General features: G+C 40.0%; 1 protein-coding gene across 3 annotated transcripts in view; it reads right to left on the bottom strand.

Moving 5' to 3' along the window:
• Positions 1-333: 333 nt before the first annotated feature.
• Positions 334-24,948, bottom strand: part of SUZ12 (SUZ12 polycomb repressive complex 2 subunit) — a 31,588-nt gene continuing 6,973 nt past the window's right edge. The window contains exons 4-16 of one of the 3 annotated variants that reach the window (XM_081181309.1): positions 22,103-22,171; positions 20,158-20,207; positions 19,090-19,175; positions 18,215-18,446; positions 17,363-17,465; positions 14,911-15,016; positions 14,061-14,208; positions 8,014-8,105; positions 7,741-7,884; positions 7,166-7,323; positions 5,315-5,513; positions 2,930-3,009; positions 334-2,648 (exon numbers count right to left, since the gene is read on the bottom strand). In XM_081181309.1, coding sequence (XP_081037435.1) covers positions 2,300-2,648; positions 2,930-3,009; positions 5,315-5,513; positions 7,166-7,323; positions 7,741-7,884; positions 8,014-8,105; positions 14,061-14,208; positions 14,911-15,016; positions 17,363-17,465; positions 18,215-18,446; positions 19,090-19,175; positions 20,158-20,207; positions 22,103-22,171 — 1,816 coding nt within the window. In that variant the 3' untranslated portion in view covers positions 334-2,299. Of the gene's footprint in view, positions 2,649-2,929; positions 3,010-5,314; positions 5,514-7,165; positions 7,324-7,740; positions 7,885-8,013; positions 8,106-14,060; positions 14,239-14,910; positions 15,017-17,362; positions 17,466-18,214; positions 18,447-19,089; positions 19,176-20,157; positions 20,208-22,102; positions 22,172-24,948 lie in introns of all 3 variants that reach the window. The other 2 variants (XM_081181308.1, XM_081181310.1) reach the window with 2 other exon arrangements.

Here is a 24,948-nt window from a genome sequence, read left to right on the forward strand (position 1 = left end):
TAACCAGAGCATGTGCCATGACTAAAGGATTTCAGGCTCAAGAGATACAGTCCTCATTTCATGCAGGTAAAAAGGGAAAATAAACAGAAGTTACTTCATTTCAAGAAACATATAATGCACAAATTAATGCATAGAGAACTGTCCATATCAGGCTGCAGATCACAATACCTGTTCCAAATTCAAAAATTCGATATGCCTGGTTCCAAGTCAGAATCAATCTCTCTCTCTCTCTCTCTCTCTCTCTCTCTCTCTCTCTCTCTCTCACACACACACACACACACACACACCTTACCTGGTTGCACCTTTAAAAAAGCAATAGCACACCTCAGAAGATTTTATATTATTGAACTTTATGTACAAAATCCAATTTCAAATAAACATTTAATGTAAAAACAAAAAGGTCCATTAAACACTTCTTTTATATCTACTGTACCATTCAAATGTTCACCCAGTTTACATGATTTATTGAAAGTCTCATTAAGGGTACATATAGAAAATCCATCTTTATTATAAATAGAAACAAAGGGATTCTCAGCTTTTATTATAAATTGACATGACATACAAAGTTTATTGGACAGAAGTAATTTCATTACTATTTTGGGAGGGGTCACCAACTTTTTTGTGCAAACAATGCTAGCCTCCTTTTAAGCATTAAGAGCGCGGCTGCTTAAGAAGTGACATAAGCAATAGTTCTACAACTACGTCTCTCCTAAAATATATTTTTTTACATATGTGCACAGCTTTAGCAAATTAAAGCCCAAGAGAAATGCTTGACCGGCTATTCAAAGGTGTAATAAGAGTTTGCTACAACTCAAGAGCAGGAAATTCGAGAAGTCTAAAGAAAGCTGCAGTCTCCCTCTTTCCTATTGACACAAATCTGTGACCAAGAACTTAATACTGGATGACAAATCACATCCACACCATTAGTTAAATAGTCTCACAGTTAAACACATCTTTAGGGACCAAAGTCAGTATTTACAGTTTTATAAATTTCTGGAAAAAAAACCCATTACAAAGCTTACCCCCCACCCCCACCCCAAACAAAAAACAAAAACCAACAGGGATCTGCCTTCTTGTGGTGGTGGAATGAAATAAAAAATTAGAAACACCTGTATTTACATAATCAATCCTTTATAAATAAAGAATATGAAAAAATGAACTATTCAAGAATTTTTTAAAAAATGAGGCGATGCCGCTCAACTACAGTGCTTGCTGGAATAAACCCTTGAAGCTGATACTGTACCAGTAGTGAAGCTACTTTCCATTGGAAAAAAGAAAATCTGTAAACATGTGCATAAAATGTGTTAGCAGTGCAAGACTGCACAGGTTAGCATCTGTATTGAATGCAATACATCACAGAGTACTTGCATAAGAAGTGCAACACATTTTCTGGCCTAATTTTACAGTGCATTTCCCCTTCAAAACTAGCAACCAAAAATTCTCTTTAACGCCACGCTTCGATCTTACAGTCTGTATATAGGCAAAATAGGTACGTATCCAGGCACTGCCTACCATGGCCTCCAGGTGTTAACACTTATCTCTTAGCCAAAAGGCCGAGAAGCGATCTCTAGGTGTTAAACAAAGCATTCTATTAAACAACTCTCAACAGTTATGCTTGATTAGGTTAAAGCTTTGATCTAGTACACCTTGTTATCTACAGATTCGTTCGGACTACTGACAGAATTAATATGGTACTTCCACTGTGTTTGTAATGAGAAAAGCAGAGGTTGTTGTTGTTTTTTCCAAAAAAGGTTTGAGACAAAGAAGTGCTATGTTACAGCTGAATGTTTAAAAAGTGTTTAGAAATTTGCAATCTGTAGTTTGACACCTATAAGATCAAGGCAAACTTTAAATGGTGTGTTATTTGCCACAAAAAAAGTTAACCTAAGGAATTTCTAAGTACAAAGCATAAACTGTCCGAATCTCTTTCCCTAATTTTCAACTCCATGGTAGGAAAGACAGCCAGTACAGATGAAAAAAAAAATCGGGAAAAAAATCTTTATATAAAAACTGGTTTACATATACTCAAGTTATGTAAATTCAGTACAGTTCATAATTAAAATTCCCAAAAATTGTATTGCTCTTCATGCTCAAACTTTGAGTATTGTCATTACACCACTAGAACTGATATACACGTAGTACTTGCATAATCAACTCAAAAGGAACCATATTGTTGAAATCCTGTTTCCAGCAGTGCCTGTTAGGAGCCTGTGTGTCTTATTAAATTCCTTATAAGAGTTCATGCATCTTAAAATGTCACTTCATTGTTTGTGCATTGAATGCCCCTTTGCTCTTCTTTTCAGATCTTCTGTTTTCTATTCTGTTTTGCCATACATGAGATAGCATCCATTTCTGAGGATCTTTCCCTAGTGTTAGTTTCACTGCAGCCATTGGTTATTCCAGTTTGTTCTTCAGAAATCTCCTCCATTGTGGGGGTAGCAGTAGACTCTCCTTTTTCCAATTTCTGCTGCATTTCTCGAAGCTTAGTAACAGCTTTGTCTATGGACATTATGCTTATAAGGTTAAAGTCATGCATGCTGACCAGGTGAAGCATGAAGTTTCGACACAAGTTCTTCTTAATTATTTTGTGTCCATAATTTTCAACAAACAGCATACAGGCATGATTCATTTGATTGTCTGCAATAAACCTGTAACATAAAAAAATGACGCAAGGCATTATTACAGATTTGGGTGCCCAAAGATGCCTACAATATCAAAATCCTGCTCAGACATGCTGTCATGTAATACTTGCTTCTCCACAATTCCTACATAGGGTTTTTTAAATGCTCAGTAGTTCAAACAATAAAAAAACACATTAAAATAACAGATATGTGAAAGGCTTAAAAGCATTTCAGGGTTGTTGTTTTATTTTTAATTGTAACCTAATCACTTTTCATAAATTTATAAAATTGAAGTTCTAAGTACGCACCCGTGCTTCATAACGTGTAGATTCCATAATTTCATCACTTCTTTTTCCCCTTCATTCACATCTGAAAACTCTTCAATTTGCTGCAGTGAGACAACCATTTAAAGGTCATTAGCATGCATCTATTAAGTCAGGCATTGCTTGGCTTGTTTTCCCCATCATCTGCTTATTATTGTCATAATTGCTCTGCATAGTCAGTACAATTCCACACAGCCAGAACCAAGCAGCAAGAGCTGGGAAAAGGCACACAGTTTTGCTACAAATGTCCCTGAAGTTACTTTTGGAAGAAAGTGAAGAGATAACAGTTAATATATTTTGGGAGGGGAAGGGGGAATACAGTGATACCTCGGGTTACATACGCTTCAGGTTACATATGCTTCAGGTTACAGACTCCGCTAACCCAGAAATAGTGCTTCAGGTTAAGAACTTTGCTTCAGGATAAGAACAGAAATCGTGCTCTGGCGATGCGGCGGCAGCAGGAGGCCCCATTAGCTAAAGTGGTGCTTCAGGTTAAGAACAGTTTCAGTTTAAGAACAGACCTCTGGAACGAATTAAGTACGTAACCCGAGGTACCACTGTATATGGAACGTGCCTTGTGCTTGCATCTAAGTGTTTACACTAACAGAGAATATTTGGGGGAGAAATGAGAGGGGAAAGTCTATTAAATCCCTTCAGTAGGTCGATGCAAAGGCTCTTTCACTTCAGTTTACACATTATTTGAATTGGAGGTTTCATTTAAAATAATTGTTAGATATCACTTCATGTCAAATCAAAAGGATGAAACAGGAACAGAAAGCTGAATGCTGTCAAAAAGCAGGGATGTTACATTATTTGGTGGTGTGGTCCTGCGATACCAACATTATGGAGGTGAATTAAGGAAAATTAAGGCTGTAATGGAGGTAAATATTTCTTCAGCCCTTTTAAATAATTTTATTTTAAATAATTTTATTAGGATTTTTGGAAGAAACAGAAGAGCTAGATTTTGTGGGTTTTTTATTGGTGGCAGACAAAATACTAATTGAAAAAAGGAAGAAGTCCAAAAATGATTAGAAGTTTAAATGTTAAAAATAATCAAGTTGGCAAAGTTAACCTGCTGGATTAAAGAATAGAGAATAAAAAAAGAAGTCTGTAAAATGAATTATTTTGAAACTTCAAAAAATATATATGTAAAAGTAATCTAATTTTAAGTGGAAATTAGATTGAATTAATGGAGTTCTAAGCAGGTGTTTATAGATATGGAATATATATAGATTTAAAATAATTGTTGTATTTAAATGATCAATGTATAGGTTTAAATATTAATTTGTTATCTGAAGAAATGTATTTTCAGATTTTGTGATTCTTATGAGCATTTTGTTTCTAAAGCTGAAATTATAGCAGTAATAATAAAAAGAACAGGTTCTTTCATGAGCCTAAAATGGGTTGTGACAAATGAAGATTGCCATGCCTAACTTCAGTTTCCTAAACAGCCTGCAATGTTTTGTATTACGATTATTTGTGTGGCATCCAAGAATGTCAGTCTGCCAACAGAATGGACAAAGCAGGTGGAATTCCTTTTCTTCCTACAGCACTCCCAAATAACCCTGCTCTGGAGAGTTGGGGGTCACACCAATACAGATTTGGGGAGGGGTGTGTGTGAGTTGCAAGAGCGAGGAGAGGAAATCAAAGCCTGCTCATGTGACGTTAGAGGTCACTCTTAAATCTTCCTTGCCAAACTAGTCCTAGGCTATTACTGAATAGTCTAGTATTGCCCAAGTCGTAATATTCTGTTACGATAGCTTCTAGCAGACATTCAGCATCCAGCAATTCCAAAATGTTTTCAGCACAAAAATGTGTGTGCATGTAATCATAACTGCCTCTGACAGTCACAACCTTCTATTTAGTGGGAAGAAATCCTAATGAAAACCCTCATTGTTATATATTTTACATGGCTGTTAATTTGTATTCATGTTAAATTTTTACACATGGATGATTTATGATGGCAAATATTTGTAATGCCTAATAAAGGTTTGGCAAAGTAAGAAAGCTAGTCACAACCATCAATTTGGTCCTGTTTTATCACCAAGCTCGTCTATTGCCCATATCCAATATTTCACCACCCCATAAAAAGTAATTAATAGATGGCTTCCTCAACCTTGGCCCTCCAGATGTTTTTGGCCTACAACTCCCATGATCCCTAGCTAGCAGGACCAGTGGTCAGGGATGCTGAGAATTGTAGTCTCAAATCATCTGGAGGGCCGAGGTTGAGGAAGCCTGGATTAAAACATAGTATCGCAATGTGCCTTTTCCAAGAATGCAAAGTGGGAAACACAGTATGTAGGTTTGTCCCATGGAAAGCAGGAATATCGCTCAGCAAAAAAACCCCTATCTGCTGTTGGACAAAGTTACCGTGATAGTTTTCTCCCTTAGCCACTCAGGGTCCTTTTCATCTTCACTGTCAACTTCCATTTCTTGTGGACGGAGAGGTAAGCATGTATCACTGTGGAAGTATAACCGATTGTGTCCACTGCTGTATGTTCTTTGCTGTTCCACTTCTCCATCTTCAGATTCAAGGAATTCAGACATGCTAGCTTTTGTACGCTTTGGTCTGAAAAAAAAGATGCACGTAGAAGAGGAAAAAAACAGTATGTATGGTTTGTAGCAGGTACCTAAAAGCCTGGCAGCCATATATCTGCAACGCATAGAACAGAGGATACCTACAAAGCTCACTTTTCAGTCGGATCAGGGCTATTCTATGATTCTAGAGTTGATGCCCATCTGCAGATTAACCAAGACCTTAACCACATCCACGAAAAGAAGGCCAGAGGGGTAGCCATGTTAGTTTCTTGCAGAAAAAACAACCAAAAGTTTTATATGGGTAACCTTCAAGGTGCCACAAGACACTTTGCTGCATTTGTGGGGGGAAGTGGAAATATATACAATGGCTAGCAATATGGAGTGTCATTGCTGCACATTTCCAACTATTTCGAGAACCCAAAATAGTCTGTTTTGACAGGTTTCTGCCTCTGCATAGCATGTCACTAACGAATTATCTGAGCCTGACTAAAAATCAAGCTCTGATAAGTGGTGAGTATCACAATGTCCTAGCAACCAAACTAGCTGGATACCGCAGAGTAAGAATAAAGAGCTTTGTTTAATTTTCTGACTTCTATAGCTATGGGAGTAACATTCTGATCACTACAGCAACATTAGTAACAGCACAATCCTAGCCTTGTCTATGCTACTGAATCCATTGGGGCTTACACACAAGTGGGGTTAGGACTGCGGCCAAAGTTACTAGAAAATAGGAAGATTTAGATTGGATGCTATAAATTAAGCCAATTTTTGTTAGGCCTGCGAGTTTTAATAGGTTTTGCTTGGTAGACGAACCAAGTGATCAGGGGAGACCAATTGGAATCAGCAGAGCTATGAAAGAAGAGCAGACTATTTCATTTTTTGAGGCTGTGGCAATGCAGGAATAGCAAAGTATTAAGGATGGCCTTTACTTTCAGTGGGGGGTAACGCTTATTAGTGGAATTCCTTCAGTGTGTCAAAGCAGGCTTCCACATTTTCATTTGTCACAGTGGCTATGGACACATGTAAAACTGAATCAAACTATGGCTTAGTACGAAGCAGCAAGAATGCTAATGCGGTGAGAAAACGGCAGTCATTGTGCTCTTACGCTGCTCCTGCTGTACTCCTGTGAGCTAAGCCATGGTTTGGGCTTAGCGTTACATTTGTTTGGGGAGCCAAACAATGATCTCAGATTGAGACGTAATGCTAAACCAAACCATGGCTTAGCATGGCAGCAGCAGGACTGGAGAGAAGCACAGCGGCCATGGTTAATGTCCAAATGTTTCAAAAGGTAGGCATAATAAAAGTTCCTCAGCTGACAGTCCTAAATTAAAGTTATGTTTAGGTTTGTTGCTGAATTTAATTTACGTACTCTACTTTGATCAATCCCCACCACTGGCTTTATTTAACAAGGAGCGCATATACCAATGAAGTTAAATGGAATGTGCTATTGTGCATGTCCTACAAAGAGGGCAATTTTTAATATCCACTGAGGAAGTGGGAATAAAATATGGAGATCGAGAACTTACAGTAATAAAACTGCTGTGAGTCGCTTTAAGATTTTCAGCAGCAGGCAGTACAGAAACATTTTAATAGAGAGATAGCTATATAAACAGATAAATAAGATCTTACAGACAGGGAATGCAAACAGTTGCAGATATCTGCAGAACACGGTTTCCTACCAACCTGCATACAAGAATGTGCGTAATTGGTGTTCGCTTGACTGGCCCATTACGACTGAATGCAAACCCAGGCTGGCGATGAATATCCTGAGGATTTCCTGCATATGAGCCATCATAACACTCATTGATGGAAACATCTATCCTAGCACCTTTGGGATGGTACTGTAATAAATAAATATTTAGCATCGTAAGTGTTAATTGCAACCACACATTCCTTCCGCGACGTGAAAACTATGCTTTCCTTGACACATCTCTTACTCTGGCTAAAGCCCCTGAACACCGAAAGAGCAGCGTTAACCAAATTTAACGGTTTAGCACTTCTGCGCATGCGGCGAAAACCCAGAAAAATACTTCCGGGTTTGCCACGTTCGCATCCCGAAGTTTACGTATCCAGAGGGATACGTAAGCGGAGGTACGACTGTATTATAGAGGATCCCCCAACCCTCTAGAGCTGATCTTCCAGGGTGTCATCTCCCTTCGTCTTGTTAGTGGATCAAGAGTCCTTGTGTGAGCATAGGAGCAGCAACTGGATTCCCTCCGCACCAGAGGTGTTACAGAGATACAAGGAAAAATACTTACCACATAATTGAAAATAAACCGGCTGTGACAAAGCTTGAGATGTTTGAGTAAGCTGTAAAGTTTACGGCAGTTCAGTGTGCACCAGGGGCAATGCAAGTCATCTCTCGCTTCAGTCTGCTGCCTTGTATTGTTGTTATACAGGAACTGGCAAAAACAAGAGCTTGTTATTAGTATAAAGTTGTCTCCTCTTTTTCTGCTATTCAGATGGGAAGCAGTGCTTGCTAATGGTCAGTTCTAATCACGCACCGTCTCAAATATTAGATTTTTCAATACCTGATAAAATATTCTCAGTTTCTGTCGAGGCTCATTTGAAACATCCCTTTCTTTTCTTGCCTGCAGGTCTGGTGGCAAAGATTCTTTTACAGCTGCAAAAGAACACGGATGTCACTAACTGTACTACTGTTCAAAACAAACCTCTACAGGACTCAATGTTTTGTAAGTAAAGTGCCACCATTTTGTTATAAGTAGCTGCTTAGCAAAAGGGAATTGAGTGGTCTCATTGAATAGTTACACACATTTCAGAACACAAGACAGGGCTCCTAATTAAGACAAGTAGGAGAGCATAGCATGCTTTTAGCACTAGCTTCAACCTCTCTTCCTTTTTTTATTTAAAAAAAACAACTTCCACTTTTTAGTGCATAAAAAGTACAAAAGAAAAAGAAAACAAATTGCTGATAAACATAGACTGTGTATGGACAAATATACTGACATTTTGAATGCAGACATAGACTGTGTATGGACAAATACACTGACAATTGGAATGCATTTATAAAAAATATAGCAGGAAATAAATATATGAATAAATGAATGTATTAAAATAATAATTCCACTTATATACCTTTGTATTAGACAAGCGTGTACGCAATCACCCCTACTTGACATACTACCTAGATTTGTTCTTGGAAAATAATTATGTTAATCTTGCAAACAAACACAGACTTCAAGCCTATACTACATTTGTATCAGCCCTTCCTTCCATGCAGCTTATTATCCCATTCTATGATCTTAAATGCTCGCCTAAAGCTATCCACAACCTTCATGGCTGAGCAGTCATGTCTAACACACCATCTACTAAATCACACAAGAACTAGTCAGTGTATGAACTTTTTAACAATTGGCTGAACAAAAAAACACCTTTATTATAATTCCTCACAGTAGACCACTCCTTTTCACCCACCAGCATGGCAGCATACCATGATTTTCGAGAACCTTTTGATAAGAAGAAAAAAGTATTTACACCCTCAGAAATACAAGGCAAACGATGCTTCATACATTATAATACTGCCACCACTAAAATTCTCACATCAATTTCACTTTTCCCACCAATCTTTTTTGGAGTGAAAACTGCTCTGCATCTAAATCTTCCCCGTACCTGTGCCACTGCTACATGCTGATGAAAGGAATTGGAAGCAGTACAGTTGCTTTTTAATGGATATTCTCAATATTACTAATGTGAACCCCCTTGCTTTGGCACCTTGTGTGAGGGAACTGCTTGCCCTGCCCTAAATTCAGCGCTGGCTTAAGAGTCGTACAGCTAAAGACAGCACTAAAGGTCTTCAAGATCCACACATTGATTCTTTGCAGATATAAGAACCAATATATCCAATACATTCTGGCCAGTGACTGAAATAAATCAATTCACTCATTCATTCAATATATCCAAAACCATGACACTAAGAATGGTTCTCACCTAAAAGGTGACTTGGGTGGTTATACTGTCCTCTTGTGAGACGACAGAAAACAGAGCTCTTTGCCCATTACTTACTTACTTACTTACTTACTTACTTACTTACTTACACACACACACACACCTGCTCTGGGTCAAGACTAAGATTACCAGGTTTTTTTCAATGAATCAAGGGACACTTTTTAACTTCAGTAGGAATGATAGGATTGTATATAGGACTGATTTGTAAAACTGGGGACTGTCCCCAGGAAATGGGGATGTCTGGCAACCTTAGTCAAGACAGGGAAAGGACTGGTCAAGAGGAGAAGGAAAGTACCATATTTTTCGCACCATAGGGCGCACCGGACCATAGGGCGCACCCAGTTTTTAGGGGGGGAATTCAAGAAAAAAAATCTTCCCCCCCCCGCAGCCCCAAAGAGCAGCGTACAGGCTGCACACAACCTCTCCCTGCCGGAGGGGTTGCGTGCAGCTATGGATCAAGCCAAGGCAGCGAGCGGGATGGATCCCGCTCGCTGTTTTGGCTTCCCCTTTAGCCCCGTGCAGCCTCTCCTTGGCGGAGGGGCTGCACAGGGCTTTCCTGGGAGGTGGGGGGATTCCCTCACCTCTCCCCAAAGCCCGCAGAAGCCGTGCAAACCCTTTAAAGAGATCACGGCTTCTCCTGGCTTTCCTGGGAGGCGGGGGGATTCCCCCACCTCCCGCAAAACCGGCAGAAGCCGCGCGCCTTTTAAATGGGCTGCACGGCTTCTCCTGGCTTTCCTGGGAGGCGGGGAGATTCCCCCGCCTCCCGCAAAACCGGCAGAAGCCACGCGCCTTTTAAAAGGGCTGCACGGCTTCTCCTGGCTTTCCTGGGAGGCGGGGGGATTCCCCCGCCTCCCGCAAAACCGGCAGAAGCCACGCGCCTTTTAAAAGGGCTGCACGGCTTCTCCTGGCTTTCCTGGGAGGCGGGGGGATTCCCCCGCCTCCCGCAAAACCAGGCTCCCCCCCCCCAGCCTTCTAGCCTCTCCCGCTGTCTCCCGAGTTTGCGGGGCTGGCGACGGGGAGGAGCAGGCTTCTCCCCCCGCCAGCCTTCTAGCCAAGTCGGGGGACAGCGGGAATGGCGCGCTGCGCCTCTCCCGCTGTCTCCCGAGTTTGCGGGGCTGGCGAGGGGGAGGAGCAGGCTCCCCCCCCCCGCCAGCCTTCTAACCAAGTCAGGGGACAGCGGGAAGGGCGCACTGCGCCTCTCCCGCTGTCCCCCGAGCTTGTGGGGCTGGCGGTGGGGCTCTCCTGAAGCCTGGAGAGCGAGAGGGGTCGGTGCGCACCGACCCCTCTCGCTCTCCAGGCTTCAGCGAAAGCCTGCATTCGCACCATAGGACGCACACACATTTCCCCTTCATTTTTGGAGGGGAAAAAGTGCGTCCTATAGTGCGAAAAATACGGTAAGTAGCTAACCATGTGATTCCAGTCTTATGACACTAGAGGGCAGCATAACCCACCATGTGATGTGCTTACCACCTTTGGAGAGCTCAAAAATAGGATGCTTCACATTCTGTACCTTGGTGAAAGGTGAACTATGCAAAATTTCATCTGGCAGAACGAAAAAACCTCAGCAACCATGTTTTCTTGTTATTTTGACATACACTTCTATCATGCAGGTCATGATCTTTTAACCATTACTGAGATGCTTGCTTGGCTTCTGTTAGCCTGATTCTGCTTAATATTATCTAGTGTTTCTCTTCACTGGAATTTGCTAACAGTTAAAATCTGTAAGAACAATGTGCTTGTTTGCATGAGGTGGGTGTACTCAATGGTTAGGAGAGGTTGCCTGCACTGATGTTTAATGTCATTTCTAATTGTTATAATTGTCAGAGTGTGTGTCGACTGCCCCAGTTATTTTAACAACTGGCAGCCCCCATTCTATGGAACAGCATTTCTGTTTAGATACAAGAAGCATAATAATAATAATAATAATAATAATAATAATAATAATAATAATAATAATAATAATAATAATAATTTTTATTTATACCCCGCTTATCTGGCTGGGTTTCCCCAGCCACTCTGGGCGGCTTCCAACAAAATATTAAAATACAATGGTCTGTTAAACATTAAAAGCTTCCCTAAACAGGGCGGCCTTCAGATGTCTTCTAAAAGTCTGGTAGTTATTTTTCTCTTTGACATCTGGTGGGAGGGCATTCCACAGGGCGGGTGCCACTATACCAAGAAGGCTCTCTGCCTGGTTCCCTGTAACCTCACTTCTCGCAGTGAGGGAACCGCCAGAAGGCCCTTTTGTTTTGACAAGCTTAGATGTTCATATTGCATCATTTTTAAAACCACTTTCAGTTGGCTTTTGTAGTGGGACCTCAGGTTACAGACGCTTCAGGTTACAGATGCCGCTAACCCAAAAATAGTACCTCAGGTTAAGAACTTTGCTTCAGGATGACAACAGAAATTGCACAGTGGCGGCGCAGCGGCAGGCCCCATTAGCTAAAGTGGTGCTTCAGGTTAAGAACAGTCTCAGGTTAAGAAAGGACCTCCGGAACGAATAAAGTTCTTAACCAGAGGTACCACTGTACTTCAAATGCATGGCAACATTAATGCTCTACATTTGTATTATCTCCTGGAAAAAATAACTGAAAATAAATTCAATTTCAGCCTTCCCTAAGATTCAAAAGAATCTGAATAAAACCAGTTCTAAGAATACTTTCCCAGCATTCCTTGAAACTACTGAAACACTTAAAATAGTAAGATTTTTACGGTTTGAATCTCGACTCCTGATTCATTACAAGAAGTCTTTACAGCAGGTTTTAACAGGCTGCAAAGACGGGAAAAGAGTGTCAAGAGAATGTTTGAAACCAAAGGGAACAAAGCTTCAATGTTTTAAAAAGCTGTACCTATCAAGAGTATTCTCCTGCTAAAAATAGGCTTGCGTTCATCAAGATGTATCTGACCAATTTAAGAAAATAAACACTTTGCGAATAACTGTTTTCCACACAATACAGACACCTGCATTCCAAAACACGCTAGCATCCAGAATATCCCAGTTTTATCACCAAGAGCAGAGGGTGAGCATTGAGGGGAAATTCACAAAACCATATTCCACAAACCAAAATAAGCCCAATTCACCCTAAACATCTTTTGTATTATCAGAAATCTTCGTTTCTTCTATCACATATGGACCGCTAAAGATGAAAATGGAAACTCTTACAAAATTAATCAACCCAGACAGAAATATAAGCAACCACAAACAAGCTGCAGATTTAAGTGAAGGGCTCATTAGGGAGTGGCACTCCGCTTATGGATGGAGGGAGCTGCTTCCGTCTGACTTTTGAAAATTCCCCTCTTCCTTCTCAGGTTCTCCTCCCAAACCCCAACCCTACCCAAGATATACTGTGTGTTTATAAGCTTCATAAAAACAGGTAACAAGAGCATTCGCCAACAACTTTTTATCTATTCCATACTGAACATATCCAACTCATGTAAACATTAAAAAACAGCATGGAAATATAAATGTAAGCAGGAAAAAAGCTATTAACACAATAGACTTAAAACAACATAAATTGAAGTCACAGTTGGCAGCAGAAAGCAGACTAGAAAATAAGGAAACTGCAATAATGAGCAGAGGCGTTATATAAAGAAGGGACCGACTGGAGTTCCCTAGGCATAGAAATTCCTAAGAGGGTACCATGATGGGGAAAAGAAAACTCTTACAGATCACAGCAACGAAAGGGATGGAGTACATGCAGAATTTCAGTTGCTGATCTCACAGTGTGATGAGGCAAGTACAGAAGCAGGTGTTCCCAAAGGTATGCAGGATGCAAACATTAAGGGCTTTAAAGGTCAACATGGTCATACTGAATTGGGTTCAGGAACAAATCCAAAACAGTGCAGTTGGACCAGCACCCGACTGACAGATTCTCTCTTGGGCTGCCAACTAGGAAGCAAACAAGCACACCCTGAGCTCTGACACAACAGGATCAAATTCCCACAGATTTCCAAACAGAGATTTCCACCAGATAAAGACATTTAAGCATTGTACACGTTAATCCTACCCAACTTTAGGCAAATCCCCATAAACATATATATTTCTCTTGATTCTAGGCTAGTAATAAAGGTAAAGGGACCCCTGACCATTAGGTCCAGTCGTGGCCAACTCTGGGGTTGCGGCATTCATCTCGCTTTATTGGCTGAGGGAGCCGGCGTTCAGCTTCCGGGTCATGTGGCCAGCTTGACTAAGCCGCTTCTGGAGAACCAGAGCAGCACACGGAAACACCGGTTACCTTCCCGCCGGAGCGGTACCAATTTATCTACTTGCACTGGTGTGCTTTCGAACTGCTAGGTTGGCAGGAGCAGGGACCGAGCAACGGGAGCTCACCCCGTCACGGGGATTTGAACCGCTGACCTTCTGATTGGCAAGTCCTAGGCTCTGTGGTTTAACCCACAGCGCCACCCGCGTCCCTAGACTAGTAATAGAATCACAAAATTGTAGAGTTGGAATCGACTCCCAAGGATCATCTAGTCGAACCCCCTGGAATGCAGGAATCTCAATTGAAGCGTACGCATGAAACACATTAGAACAGTTTTCAGAACTAGGCAATGAAAGAAAACAAAATCCAATGTATGCAAGCAGCACTATCTGTATGTCAACACTTCCTACCTATAGTCTGTGTAGGTTTCACAGAGCTGGGCTTGTTTTCTTGAGGGAAGCTCTCCGAATTCCGGGTTGAAAGGGGCTTCGCAGTAGGAGTTGTCGGTTTGTCATTTGCCTCTCCTGACCATCGTAGGGTAAACTGAAGTGTGGGTCCCTGAGAAAATGTTTCAAATGGAGGTAACCTCTGAAACAAAAATATATTGCTTTGAGAGATTTTCAAAGGAGCTTCAAATTGGGACCGTTACAGATGCCACCGCCAGCTACTGACATCAGGCACCTTTTCGGCGCTTGCAAAAAACAGCAAGCGTATCCAGATGTACAGATGTTTTATGCATTTAATCTGTTTTTAGCTTACTGTTGATTTCATGTTTATTTTTAAAGTACCAGTTTTTAACTCTTTTTACTGATAAATTTAATGACTTGTGGGGTGTTTGTTTTTTGTTCTTTGTAAACAGCTTTGAGGTTTTATTACAATTAAGCAGTACAGTGGTACCTTGGTTTGCATACGTTTTGGATTACTAACACATCAAAACCAGAAGTGTGTGTTTGCAACTTTTTTTTTTTTTTTGGATTACAACCCATTTTCTTACAAATGTTTTTTGGGGGAGGCCCCATTGGCGAAAGCGTGCCTTAGGTTACAACCTGCTTTGGTTTACAAATGGACCTCCACAACGGATTATGGTTGTAAACCAAGGTAAATAAATTTTGTTAATTAAATAGTCTACTTCGCTTCAAGGCTTCGGTCCTACAGCTTTCAAGAAGCATCACTATTTTCAAGGTCCTTAAGTGTTTTGAAGCTCCTCACTTTATATACACTTTTCAAGAAGGCTTTTTGGCAAATGCCAGTGGCACAAACCTTCCCATCCAGTATTGTCTCCCATGTTGCTCTTTTCTTGCTGACTGGGCACTCTTCCATTTCTTGCATGGCTACTTCATATTCCCCATCAAGAAGCTGCAGTCGTCTGTTGCGCAAAATATATGTAAAGAGAAATTAATTTCATTAGCTGGTATTCAATAACAAGTCATGTTAATTTGCATGAATCCATCATCCACATCGTCATGCGAAAGGCTGGGCTGGATGAATCCCAATCCGGAATTCAGATTGCTGGAAGAAATATCAACAACCTCAGATATGCAGATGACACAACCTTGATGGCAGAAAGCGAGGAGGAATTAAAGAACCTTTTATTGAGGGTGAAAGAGGAGAGCGCAAAATATGGTCTGAAGCTCAACATCAAAAAAACGAAGATCATGGCCACTGGTCCCATCACCTCCTGGCAAACAGAAGGGGAAGAAATGGAGGCAGTGAGAGATTTTACTTTCTTGGGCTCCATGATCACTGCAGATGGTGACAGCAGCCACGAAATTAAGAGACGCCTGCTTCTTGGGAGGAAAACAATGATAAACGTAGACAGCATCTTAAAAAGTAGAGACATCACCTTGCCAACAAAGGTCCGTATAGTAAAAGCTATGGTTTTTCCAATAGTGATGTATGGAAGTGAGAGCTGGACCATAAAGGCTGATCGCTGAAGAATTGATGCTTTTGAATTCTGGTGCTGGAGGAGACTCTTGAGAGTCCCATGGACTGCAAGAAGATCAAACCTATCCTTTCTTAAGGAAATCAGCCCTGAGTGCTCACTGGAAGGACAGATCCTGAAGCTGAGGCTCCAATACTTTGGCCACCTCATGAGAAGAGAAGACTCCCTGGAAAAGACCCTGATGTTGGGAAAGATGGAGGGCACAAGGAGAAGGGGACGACAGAGGACGAGATGGTTGGATAGTGTCTTCAAAGCTACAAACATGAGTCTGACCAAACTGCGGGAGGCAGTGGAAGACAGAAGTGCCTGGCGTGCTCTGGTCCATGGGGTCACCAAGAGTCGGACACGACTAAACGACTAAACAACAACAACATCATCATCCACATCATGGCTGGGCTGCACGCACACTAGGGCTTTTAAAAGTTCCCCATCCTATTGCAGTTCCATGTCACATACCTACCCCGAAGCATACCTGAGCAAGGGCTTCTGTGAATCCCAGCCAGTTCTCTAAATAGTCCAACGTACATGACAACCGAACACAAATATTCCTAATCTATTTATTCCACACACACACACGGAAAATTAGCAGCATGACAATAAGGTGTATAGTTTCATTAGAACAGCAGCAGCACTTGTTCATACAATGGAATTTATTACTTAAGTAGTTAAACCCACCACAGGAAGCCCTTAAAAACTATGATGATGGCACATGAATTCTAGACATCAAGTTCCAATATAATCCATGAAAGGAGAGTACAAAGACAGTGAAAGGCAGCTACTTATAGTTTAGCCAGGAACTTAAAGCTGCAAGTTTGTAACTTTTGTTTGCATGTGAAAAATGTATAAATTCAGTATCCTAGAGTTTAATCACAATAGCACAGCCCACTTGAAGGATGAAAGCTCTACCCTTTTCCATAATATTTTAAAGCATTCCACCAGATCAGGGCCCCAGCAGTCACATGTTTTAAAACAAACACAGACGTCAGAAATGTGTGGGGTTTATTTATTGACACTATTTTGATACTATTATGTACACATGAGCAGCTTGCATTTTAAATAGAGATGGGGCAGTAGACATGTTTCAGGCAATTCTTTTTACTATGCCACTACTAAAAATGTGAAGGCTGGGGGTGTGGAGAGAGAGAAAAACTGGGGAGAGGAATAAAATGTTCAGAACAATATATTTATTCCCCCTAAATGATTTCTAAAAACTATGTGAGAGGAAGACTTTTATGTAAGGTTATGTACTGGAGGAAACAGTTTCTGGAATACTTAACATTCTTCTTTGTTTTACTATAATGCCAGTGGTTTCTTTTATTTTTTGCTTGTTCCTCATAAACTGGTACAAATAAAAAATGTGGTGGCTTCTTATAGTAGCTCATTTGTAGCAAAAAATTAAAAAAGGAAATTTGCTCATTTGTTTGAATGAATTGTGTTTTTAATATACCAAACATGATAATTTTATGGCTAACCAATTCATACACAATGCATTTTATGCTTCTAAATTGATGGTTGACTTGTAAAGGCGGTTTAAAAGTAAATCTTGCATTTTTTTCATTTCCCCCAAAATTTCTGATTTCCTCCTGTTGCTTCAAAATTTCACATCTCTAGCCATGACAAAGAATTTCTCAATGCCATTTTGGGAAACATGAATCTCTAAAACTAGGATTTATTTTAAAGAAGACATTTAAAAGATTAAAATGAAATTCACGCAGAAAAAGGCAAATCCAATACATGCCCTAGGAGAAGTCTCTTTTTAAAAAGTATTACCTGTTTTTATCAAATACAGTCATTTGTGCTACAAAAGTCTTCTCCTCATCTTCACGGTTGGAAGAATTGCGTTTTCTTCTAGCTGGAAGCTCCTCGTTAACATCTGCAGTTAAGCACACTAAATATTATACTTGTAAGGAATAAATATACACAAATTTTCTGGCATAGCTGTTCAGTAAGAGTCACTGAATTAGATTCAATGAGGGTTTATTTTAACGATTGTTTCAAACTTTAGACAAAGTTCTTTGTTCAACCCCTGCTGAATATTACATTATGAGAAGAAAGCTCAGTTAAGAATCTTCCAGGGACATCGAAAAATGGAAGTTCTATTCTAGAATGAAAAAATGAACAGAGAACCCTCCAAGTTAGTATTCTTGCAAGGAGTGCAGGCTTCTTGAAATCTTACACACACATTTCAGTTGTAGTGGTGGTTGCGCAATTGTGTATGCCAGTGTAACATCCAAACAGTTCCCATGTTGATCCTCAACTTTTTAATGGGAGGGAAATTATTTACACCAGTTCCTGACAGGTTTTTAACCATGGAATGAATAGGCATAGATGTGCTCTTCCTCTATGCCACCCACTTCACCAGCAGAGCTTATCTGCAGTACGTGGGGGAATTTCCATGGACACATCTACAGTCAAGGCAGTGGATCTGCAACCTCCAGGGTTGTCAGGAACACTTTGTCTCATCCTAAAACCACTCAACCAGAAAAGCTGTTGAGTATAGGATTGGAAGTATAAAGCAATTAACGCCCACGCATTCAAATGCCTGCTTAATATTTTTCTTTTAAGCAGCTAGCTGATTTCCCCCGATTAAATGAGTAAGTTCTGGATATACTTTGTGCTTACCAATGTTTTCATTAGTTTCACCATTTATCATCCCATTAAATTCTCTTCTTCCTGGACGCGTTACTCTGAATAATAATGAGTAAGACTTCACCATATGGCTGTTACTGGGTTCAAATTCGTTGCTGGAAACTGCTAGTGATGGAAAGCTGCCTGGTTTCATTTGGTTGAGGTCTGGATTCAAGGGCACCTGCTTTTTACCAGTAGGTACTTGCCTTACTGGACAACTAACATCCTGTAGACATAGAACATATTTAATACTTTTCAGTATCTGGATAAAGTGAAAATGAAATGCATGTGAGGTTTAACGAAAACCCATTGGGGGGATGGGAAACAGTTTATAAATGATGAACATGTATTGTCAAACTCCCTCTTCTATAGATTATTGTGCAGTCTAAATCTAGGATATGACACATGATGAAGTTAACAAGTGAGAGAGAAGACAGCAAGTAATCTCTTTCAACATTTATTGAATTCATTATTTTATTAGAGCAACAAAGCACAAGATTCTGTGAACCCATATTCTTTAGGGGAATTTTAAAAGCAGAGAATACAGACAAAATATTAAAATAAACTGGAAAATGATTATTACTTTTTTCTTTATGACTTGTAGAAATACTTAAATGATATATTTTCCACCAGGGAAAATGTGGGCTATAATTAATAATAATAATAATAATAATAATAATAATAGTAGTAGCAGCAGCATTTTGGAGATCTTACAGTATTGAATTTAACTGGGGACTGTTGTATTATATTGTATTTAAACGCCTTTGCAGAGTCTCGTTAATAAAGAAAATGGTTTATATATATTTTTAGGAAACTCGACTGTTAAAAGCTGCTTTCTCCTGCTATTGCTAAACCATGCCTAAACTTACCTTTCGTTTCTTGTGGCAAACTTTTATAAGCAGTACTTCCAGAGTTACAGAACTTTGTTCATTTTCTGAGTTTTGCAATGGCTTATCTAAAAAGAGCCCAAGGGGGAAAATGTTTTAAACTTCTGAAAGAGAGGTTCTACTTCAGTGCAACCCAAATACATATCTGCCAGTCTAGGTGCTGTCTTTTTGCTTTAATGTGTCACTGGCCCTTTAAACTATATAGAGAACCTTAAGCACAGGCCCTGTAGCACTGTACTGCATTACCCAATTTGCGTGCAGGGCAGGGAGGAGAGAGATCAAGGGGAGAGTTGAATGGAGAAGTGCATGTTAACTCTCAGCTGTGCTCACTGGAGCCACTGCTGAAGCCCAGGGTTAATAGTCACAAGGAATAGTCCAGGGAAATGAAGATTACATGCAGGTGCTTCGTCTATTCTATCAAAGGACTGGGCCTTACTGCTGCCAGCTCACCACCTCCCTAGTAACTATTTTTTTAAAAGCAATTTCATTAGCTATTGGTTAGCTAATGAGAAGAAATCCCATAGGACAGAGCAAGGGCTCCAGCAGGGCACTTGGATCACATCCCCCTGAAACCTGATTCCAACCCTGCAACAGCTATTCATTTTGGGGAGCAAGCAAACAGCAATTTGCAGAAAAAGAGGGCTGTTGCCATTTTCATGGACATGTAGAGCTCAACACTTTCTGACAATTTAACACCATTCAACCAAGAGGCCAGTCTTTAATGTTGTCTGCCTGCACATGTACCAATAAAATTACATGGGTTACAGCACTAAAATTTAAATGTATCTTGATTCTAGCTTAGATCATTTCTGCTGTTATTTTTCTCCATGATAACTTATCATCCCAAAATGTTAAGTGTACTATAAAATGATATACAGTTCAGATTAGTCATAATGAAAGGATTTTATAAGGACACATTTCGCAGTCTACAAGCAAATCACAATAAATACTATTTCACCCAGTGAAAATGGAGAGGTCCATGAACCTCAGAACATTCCTCTATCATCAGTAAATGACATTGAAAGAAAAAGTGTATGATGAAATACGTACCATTTTTATGGAAGAAACCAGTAAAGGTGAGTTGTAGATGAGCAGACAAGCTAAAATAAGGAAAGAAATATTGTTTCACTCTTCAGACATTCTAGGCACATTTAAGAAATGTGAGAGAAGACAACAAGTAATCTTTTTTAACATTTATTTTCTTAATCTAACCTGGCCTCATTCATGCAATAATTGCACCCAGATTACCGTATGTTACAGCAACGCACTTCACACGTGGCTGCCTTTTTAGACAGTTTAGGAATTTCTAGAAGTATCTGGCTGGCCAATGCATGATGTTAATCAGATGGGTCCTTCTCATGTTCTTATGAAAACATGAAACATGCCTCCCTTTAGCAACATCATGGGACAAAGCATTGGCCCAGGAATTTCCTAAAGGGATTATACTTAATGGTCAAATCAGTGTTTTTCACTCATATTTTGGATCGTATCACAACTAGATGATTGTGCTCGTGGAATGAGTTCAAGTGCAACAATGCTTCCCTTCCTTTATTAACTGTATCTGTTTTTCCTTTATTTTTATTGTGTGCCCTCTTAGGAGTTTTATGCTTAAGCAGCCTATGATTTTTTTCTTACAATAAATAATTGATAATAGGGTCACCGATTCATTAACAAGTTCAAAATAGCTTTCTTTGTTTTGTATTCAATTCAGGTTTTTAAACAGGGTAATTTAAAAAAATCATTTATACCCTATCTTTCCAAATAGTTCAAGGTGGCCAACAAAATTAACATTAAATTAAGATATGAACGATAACACATAATTAAAAACTGTACAGCAACAACAAAACAAAACAAAAAAACACCTTAAGGATGGTCAACCAAGTGCACTAAAATAACTAACAAACCAAGGTTTTCCCTAAAGTGGAAGGTTTTCACATTGCGGTGGAAGACATGTCAGGTATAGAGTGAGGTACATGTGTCCGGGAGGAAATCCCAAAGTCTGACCAAGGCCACTAAAAAGGCCATCACTCTGGTCCCAGGAGCACAAAGGTTCTCCTGTTAATTATCTTAATACTTGAGCAGACTCATAATGGTCCATCAAGAATCCTGGTCCCATACCATATAAGACTTCACATGTCTTAACCAGCACTTTGAAATGGGCCCAGAAACCAACTGGAAGCCAATTCAGCTGTTCCAACAATGATGGAACTTACCCCTGGCATTCACCTCTAGTTAATATCCTAGCCATCAGAGTTTATTTTTCTGAACACTCTTCAAAGGCTGCCCCATGAAGTAGTTCAAGCATGATGTGATCACCCGAGCTGGGCAAAACCGTATTCCACCACAGCTTGTCACCTGGTCACCCAGGGTCAAGGCTGCGTCCAGAATTACTCCCAAAATATGAAGCTGCAATTTCAAGTAGATACTTCCCCATCTATCAAGTGATATGTTGACAATTGGGAGTCATAGAAATAATTAAATAATGATGATCAATAAACGTATTCCTATCTACACCATAGCACAGGCATTTTATGAAGGTTTTCTGGCAAGGTTTCGGCATATTCACTAACACAAATGCAACAACAGTTTTGAACAACAACAAGCAACGTGCAGCAATAGATGGAAAGGTGTGTTTTCGCACATGCACTACAGAATAAACTGTGATTCAACTACATAATGGAAATCAATGAAATTTCAAAAACAAATAAATTACTAGAGCCAGTTTGCATGTTTTGCCGCTTTTCAGGAAGTGACTATGTTTTATTTCATCCATATTAAGAGCTAAACACTGTAGCGCAAGTTTACCAGAGAACAAACAGACACCACACACAACACCTCTGGTAAAATTAGTTTACATGTATTTTATTATGGGAGGAGCAGAATTTCATTATACTTCCAGTCATATTTCAGTATGACTTCTACTGACATAGAAAATACATAATCCCATTTGAAACACTGTTACTGAAACATTCTCGGTAGATAAAATGAATGTTACCTTTGCAAGTCGTGTTCTCCCTGTTTTTTCTCTACTTTCGTCAGCATCCCGTCTACTCTGAATGTTTTCCTGTAATAAAAGTTGTTTTTTTTTGAAATTTCACTGATCTCCATTATGTTGTTAAGTTTTGCTTCATAAAGATTTGTTCCAATTGCTTTTTTTTAGGACCTGGAAGGGAGTCGGGTGCACCAAGTTGTGAAATACTTCACAATATGACACAGAAAGCTAGTGTTTAGCCGCATGATGTTAATCCCTAAATATTTTGTCTTTCAATCATGGCTATTTTCAAAATGTTTCAATATTTACGCTTAGCTCAAGAACGCTTACAGAAGTAAAATGTACTATCACTTAAGAATCACCACAGGCATAAATAGACAAAGGTATCAGAAACTGAATTCTAGAGTTACAGAACTAGAATTCAGAAAAGCTGTTTTTGCTTTGTGGGAGCTCAGCTGAACACTAGCGACATTCCTTGTACTAAAAACATTCAGGTCTGGCAGTGTGCCAGTGTCTTCATATGACAGCCCTTTACTGAATATTGGGGCATAGTACAAGGAGGACTTGGGCCAGGCATCAGCAAGTGGTTGCTAGTTGCATTTCTCTAAGAAGATAACTGAAAAAGGTTACGCAATCGTTTAGATCAGCCTGTCAAAGTGAAAATAATTCACAATTGAGAAAAAGCTGGTTTCTTATCAAATAGATCTTGAAATCCCATACCTGACTGCACTCGTCAACCTTTAATACTTCTATTTCTCAAGTTGTAAAAGACTGAGAAATTAAATAAGTATATATAATTGGAAGGTACTTCCCTTTCCAATTCTAAGGACAAAAAATACAAATATGAGAGAATCTTCATACAACAATAGGAAATTTCAAATAAGGTCTAAGTATAATCTGTAAGGCAAAGGACAAAAGTAAAAAAAGGAAATAGTGCAAGTTCCTTAAAGGCTTAAGCAATGCTATTTTCATTGCTTTGTAAATAATTTACTCAAACGGAAACATGAATATATATTTATACAAGACAATCCACGCCAAACTCACTCAGCTGCCTTATATTCAGAAAGCTAGTAACTGTGGTTGTAGCATTTTATATTTGCTTTGACTACTCTGAAGAATAAAAAGCGAACATTTTGACATCTCTGCAGCTTAGGGCTTAAAATATATAGTTTAGTCTCTGCCCATGCAGAACATAAGCACTTGAAGGCTTATGTGTGGAACCGTTGTTAAATATTCGGGAAATGCTTTTTGACTGTTTATATTGGGAGTATGTTTCTGAAGCAAGACAGATGGGGCCATGTTACTGGATATGTGTAGGAAGGTGTATGGGATAGGGAAGAACACGCCAGGTAATCGGAAGCTGAGATATCACACAAGTGTCTCTCCTGATCCATCCTTCAGTCCTGCGAACTGAGGTAGCCTTGCTAGCAATCCACCAAGTCTTCGAATGTTGTGGGTGAATACAGGGTCAGTTAACAAAGAAACAAAGTTCATCCACGATTTGATTCTGGGTGAGAAAATAGACATGTTGCTTACGAGTATCTATTTGGGGGAAGGAAGCATAAATCTCCTATCTCTGCCCACTAGGCTGATTGATGCAACAATCTCCTGAATCAGATGAGCATGCGTGTGACGCTAGGATTCAATACCCTTTTTCAAGGAGCCTTGTCCAACACTCTGCTAGCTTCCATTGTGTGTCCTTACAACTGGGTTTATAAAGACAGGGTACTAAATTTGTAGAATTTGTACCCTGTTCTTCAGCCAAAAAGGCTTTCGGAGCTGCTTACATGAGCAAAACAGAACATGCGCTACCCGCAGGCTTACAATCTAAACACACACACACGGAGGGAAGATGGGGGAAGTGACACCAAGGGTTATCTAGTCCAAAGCCCTGCTATGCGGGAATCTCAGCTAAAGCATCCTTGACAGGTAGCCATCCAACCTGTGCTTTAGAACATCCAAGGAAGAAGCATCTGCCACCTTCCAAGGGGGTCAGTTCCATTGACAGCTCTTATTGTCAGAAAGCTCTTCCTGATGTTTACTAGTAACTTCCTTTCTTGTAACTTGAATCCATTGGTTCAGGTCCCAAGCCTGCTCCGCCTTCCATGTGACAGCCCTTTCAATATCTCCTCTGTCTCCTCTTTTCCAGGCGAAACATATCCAACATTCCTCAACCACTTCTCATAAGGCTTTGTTTCCAGACGCTTGATCATCTTGACTGTCCTACTCTGCATGCATTCCAGCTTGTCCTTCTCAAATTGTAGCACCCAGAACTGGACACAGTGTGGCTGACAAGGCAGAATAGAGCAGTACTATTACTTCCCTTCATCTGGACGCTATATTTCTGTTGATGCAACCTAAAATAGCACTGGCGTGTTTTTTTTTGCTGTTGCATCACACTGTTGACTCTTTTGGTCTATTATGATCCCAATATCCTTTTCATATACAGCGATACCTCGGGTTAAGTACTTAATTCGTTCTGGAGGTCCATTCTTAACATGAAGAACCACTGCCTCCCACTGCCGCCGCACGATTTCTGTTCTCATCCTGAAGCAAAGTTCTTAACCCGAGGTACTATTTCTGGGTTAGCGGAGTCTGTAACCTGAAGCGTCTGTAACCTGAGGTACCACTGTATACTACTGGCAATCCAGCTGTCCCCCATTTTATATTTGTGCAGCTGGTTCTTCCTGTCTAAGTATAGAACCTTGCATTTCTCTCTACTGAAATTAATTTGGTTAATTTTGACCCAGTTCTCCAATCTGTTAAGGTCATTTTGAATCCCAATTCTGTCTTCAGTGGCATTAGCTACCCCTCCCAGTTTGCTCTCATCTGCAATAATGATTAACATC

This window comes from Podarcis bocagei (assembly GCF_964188305.1).
Source record: "Podarcis bocagei genome assembly, chromosome: 2".
NCBI classification, from domain to species: Eukaryota; Metazoa; Chordata; class Lepidosauria; order Squamata; family Lacertidae; genus Podarcis; species Podarcis bocagei.